This window comes from Haliaeetus leucocephalus, unplaced genomic scaffold, assembly GCF_000737465.1.
Source record: "Haliaeetus leucocephalus isolate CR32 unplaced genomic scaffold, Haliaeetus_leucocephalus-4.0 Scaffold228, whole genome shotgun sequence".
NCBI classification, from domain to species: Eukaryota; Metazoa; Chordata; class Aves; order Accipitriformes; family Accipitridae; genus Haliaeetus; species Haliaeetus leucocephalus.
The window spans coordinates 24,147,797-24,152,776 of NW_010972664.1; the positions used below are offsets into that span (position 1 = coordinate 24,147,797).

The 4,980-nt window shown below is 46.2% G+C and overlaps 1 protein-coding gene across 1 annotated transcript; it reads right to left on the bottom strand.

The window, feature by feature from the left end:
• Window positions 1-2,641: 2,641 nt before the first annotated feature.
• On the bottom strand, window positions 2,642-4,654 carry TMEM139 (transmembrane protein 139). The gene is made up of 2 exons (XM_010567617.1): window positions 4,407-4,654; window positions 2,642-3,053 (listed from the first exon to the last, which is right to left on the bottom strand). Exons 1-2 carry the CDS (start codon window positions 4,652-4,654, stop codon window positions 2,642-2,644), a joined length of 660 nt encoding a protein of 219 aa, XP_010565919.1.
• Window positions 4,655-4,980: the final 326 nt, after the last annotated feature.

Sequence of the window (4,980 nt, forward strand, 5' to 3'; positions counted from 1 at the left end):
CGAAGGGCGCGCTCCGCGCCACCCCCGGCTCCCGAGGCCGCGGCGGCAGGCCCGCTGCAGGCCGCCGTGCGCTCTCCCGGGACCAGCTCCCGCCGAAAGGCCGGACCGCCTTCTTCCTCCCGGCGGCCCCAGCGACTCAAACCGCGAGGGCCGCTTCCTCCATAAAAAAAAACAAACAAACCCAAAACCACACAACCAACCAAGCCGTGTCCCGTCGTGCGCATGCGCAGGCACGCCTTTCCCCCACCCTCTCCCCCTCAGGGGTTCGCGCCTCTTCCCGCCGAGGCGTCCGCCGCGGGCTGTGTCTGTGAGGGGGGTTATACGGTTATAGTCTCACGTCAGAGTAACGGGAGGGGTTCCACGCGCACGTAGGGTTAGCGGGTACGCAGGTTTCCTCACAAACACACCGGTTCTGGGCTTTTTTTTTTATTTTCAGAGTTTTTGTGAGGTACGTTTCGCGGCCGGTGCGTCCCGGCTGGCGGGGGCTGAAGTCAAAAAAGGGCCGAAGAGGGTGTTCGGTGACGGGAAGGGAAGGGAGGGAGCGGGACGGGCGGAGCTCGCGTGAAATGGGGAGGGAAAAGGCAGCGAGCACCCTTTGGGCAGAAGGAGGCCCGCAGCTCTCCTCACGCAGGGTTATTCCTCGGTGCGCTGGGGTTTTCGCCTGCTAAAACTTAACACAAGTCCAAAGGCTTGAATAACCCTTACGGCGTGCTGCAGGTGAAATCCTAGCGATCGCACCTGGTGACATTTTTGGCTTTTTTTTTTTTATCTGTGCCGGTCACCTGAATTTCTTTGCGGGTCGTGGCGGTTCGGTGCGCTCAGAAAGGTCCTGGTTTGCCCAGTTTAGACCCAAAGCTTCTATTCCTCTGTGGTATACCTGCACTGCTTTTTACTGTGGTTTGTTCTTTTGTGTTTGCAGACGCAGGAGGGAAGTGCAAATAGTGATTGCCGCTAAAGAAATCACATTGCCTCTATCAGCAAATTTATCTCTCATAATACTTTTACGATAGAGATATCATAGCTGCTTCATTGTTAATGATACTAAAGTGATTCAGCTGTAGATTTAGAAATGGAAGGCCTCTCCTTTTTCTAAGCCAAGATTATCAAATAAGCAGAACGCAAGCAAAAGCACGGCTTCATGGAGTGTTTCTTTGGGGAGAAAAAACTAGTGATGCCACCAGGTATTTTTAATGCGGTCCTGTTTATTTATAAACAACATAAAAGGTCTTTTTTTTAATTTGAACTATAAAGAATCAAACAAATAATTTATTTGCTTCTAGCCTATGGTTTGACGGTTCCTCATATGAATTGAAGATGACGCAGTCGTATGAGACAAGGCTGTGATGATTGCTGCTCTCCTTCATAAGGAGATTCGGACCACCATATTTCTTTCTTTATTTTATTTGGACATTCACCAGACATGAATGTCTCTTTGCATACTGCAGACCACTTTAATGCTGCAGAGCCTATCAGCTTAACTCGCCCATTTTAAATGACCACACAGCATCACTGATCAGTGATCAGTGGAGGTAGAACATGGCTGCAGCCTAGAGCTGTCATGATGATGAATGCATATGCCTCGGGACTGTGATTCTCAGGTGCCCTCCATTGCAGCTGTGGCCATGTCAGACAGAGCGGCCCTTTCCAGAGTCCAGAGAGAAGCCTCCGTGCACAGCGTTGCTACGGAGAACTGGAGAACTCTCCAGGATGACAATAAGGTATCTCAAGCTATCAATGCTTGGGGATGTAGTACAGCAGAGAAATACACCCTCCTGTACAGCTCCGCAGACTGGCAGTCCAGGCAGAGGATACGTATATATGTATGTGTTCCACTGCTGGACTCTCTTGTGGGAGAAAACCCGCTATTATCTCCCTCTTGTCCACCACTGCAGGCTGTGTGGGATGAGAACCTTGTGAACAATAGTTGTTTCATGGTGCCATGCTTGCCATCAGCTTTTCAACCCCAAGTGACAGGTATCAGGTGGTGCCAGCTTCCAGATGAAGACAGCCACCCTCCCCTCGGTTACACTGTGGTGCGGCACAGCTGAGGATGCGGAGCAAGTGCAGCAGAGGGGTAGCAACAAACAGCGCCGACCATAAATTTGTGTTGCTGCAAAACAGCAACTTGGGGAACTGCAGCCTCAGTCTCTCCATAGGGATTTTAGGGTGGCTGATGATTGCACAGCTCTCAACAATACTGCTGTTTGTAATGCACAGGCAGAACCTACTTAGTGCTCTTTCTGTTCCTCCCCTTTCCCAGGCAGCTTCTCCTGGCTGCTTCCTACAGTCCTTCTTCAGAGGTCCTTTGGCAACTTTGTCTCTTCTCATGATTCACTCTCCTCCCCCATAAAGGTGTATCTCCAGTTGGAGAATTGTTGCCATATATAACACAACTTTCCTCACAGTGTTTTTATGCATCTGCCAAGAAAAAGCATTGTGGTACTGCATTGATTTATATTTTGTGCAAAAAGATTCTAGTGACTTCAGAAGCTGTGTCCGTAGTTCAGCTCTGGTTTAAAGAATGGTGGGACAAACTTTTACGGTTTCAGGCGTGAAAAATCTCAGCTCTTTCACCTTCCCTCTAGGAGCATCCTGTACTGGGGTGAGGATTTGGTTCTGCATTCATGGAAGGTGAAATTAATCATAATACAGAGGAGGGCTGGAAAGCCTCTTCAAAGACCTCATCATTGATGGCACTCTCATAAGCAGGTGGTGGAGTGAGTGGCTCCAGTGGCTCAAGCCTGTCTTCAATACCTTTCACTTCATGGATGTCCGAAACGAACCGCTGCAGTCTTGGGGGCAGCACCAGCTGCAGCTGCATCCTGGAGCCTGTGTCTGTCTCAGAGGTGTGCCTTGTGTCTGCTGCCACTGACACCCTGAGAGCCTCCACCATAATCTCTTCTTGGGCAGATGATTCAATAACTACATTGTAGGGAGGCGGCTCATTCAGCGGTGAGGGCACTAAGCCTGGATTGGATGCAATCGTCCATATTGCTGGAACCGACATGGTCATCACCTCCTCATAGGTCGGTGCTTCATAGGCAGCATTCACCCTATGTGTGAAGAGAGGAATGGCCGTTACACTGGTTATTTTACTGCTTGGTTTATGCAGAGGCAGGTGGTCCAGATAATGTACTATAGGGACCATGCTACAATCGGTAGGTGGGACTGAGACAGGGTGTCTCACGTGGTATTACTCTATGTGATATTCTGCCACTGGATGAGCTCACTTGTCCACCAACTTAATGTCTTGCTTCCTGGCCTAGAGAATGGCTCATCTGACCATTTTCTCAGAGCAACCAGAATAAGTGAAGAAAACAACACTGTTCAGTTCAGTGTCCTAGGCTTAGCTTAATGTCCCTCATTTAAAATCTCCTACCAGTTAAAATTTATTAATAATAATTACTAACTACTAATTATTCCTTGGAATAAAACAGGACCTTACTTTTTTAATACATTAGCTCAATAGTCATCTGTTTTTAAGAAGCGGAGAAAATCAAGTATTTTCATTTAGTTTAAACAAGGACTAACTATTCTGTAAAAGAGTATCTGCAGAGAAAAATGTTACTTTAGAAACATTTTCCTTTTTAGGTCATATTCTTAAATAAACAGATACTAATTTTCTTCTAGTATGCCCCCAAACTAGCAAAGCCCAATATAGACTTCTTTTCATGTACTCTTTCTGAAAATAAACACATCATTACATTTTTGCCTTCCTTTAAAACCTGTATTTGAGAATGTCAAGTCATTTATGGGTGTGGATAATGATTATCTGGATTATACAGACAGGGAAGCAAAGATACAAATAAAGTTAAACTCTTCAACAACAGTAGGCAAATTGGGGTTAAATTAGGTGATGCTGAGAAACTGCAAATGTACATGAAGCCAAAAAAGATGTGGGAGTGTTCAGAGCCTCTTAAAATCAGGGTTTATCAGTGTCAAGTTGGGTTTTTAAGACTGGAAACACACCCAGTTACAGGTTCCTTTTAAAAAGTTTGCTGAGGAACAGTTGCTCTGGAGATAAGGTTTATAGAGATAAACCCAGCTAAGATTCAGTATTGCTTCAGCCTTTTTTCTTTTTCCGTGTCTGACTCATTGTTTGGCAAGACCGGATTACTCAAAGAAAAATAAAACTGGGCCTGGATCTGTTTAACCTTGGAAGTTGTTAGTGTGTCAGTTCCTGGGGGGAAGAAATTATATATTGGAGGGGATACACAGGACATGAGTGGCATAGACATTTGCAACCTCCACCTGAAGAATGAAGGAAAACAACCTAAAAAGAGCTTTTGCCTCCTGGAATGGGGTCTGTGTTTGGTGCCCTAGGGGAAGGGCAGCAAAACAATATGTAAAATGGCCGTGACTGAGGGGAGAGAGTTAAAGTAAAGAATAACCATGTTGCTGCTTACCCTGCTTGGCTTTGCGTGTTTGGAGGTGTCTCATTTGTGTCACGTCGGTGCTGATTCCTCAGGTAACACTCGACAAACACACTCAGCAAATAGCCGATCAGACACACTCCCCCTACCCCTAGGAAGAAATAGCCTACTGGGTTGATGTTAGATGAAATGGCCAGCATGGTAACCCCAATGAGAAGAGCAGCAGTGAAAAGAAGCAACAAGGCTTGGCGGATGTTCTTCCAGTGTGTCTCCAGCCACATGGTTGTATAGATGGTGGTAGCAGACAGTTGAGAACAGATGAGCAGTTATGGGGACAGACATCTGTGGGACACAGAATAGTTTTTTCAATGTGAAACATGAGCATACAAAGACGTTATCAGTATCATGACCAAAATAAGAACGTACATACTCAAGTACATGCCATCATGAGAACATGCAGCTATGCACATATCTAATAAGCCTGGGAAATCTGTGCATGAATGCATGCCAATGTAAATGTACTGGAATTTCCTATGTGAATGCATATTGAATAATGGGAACGCTTGGGCACCCAGTTGCAAGACGTAAAATGCATAAATAGACCATC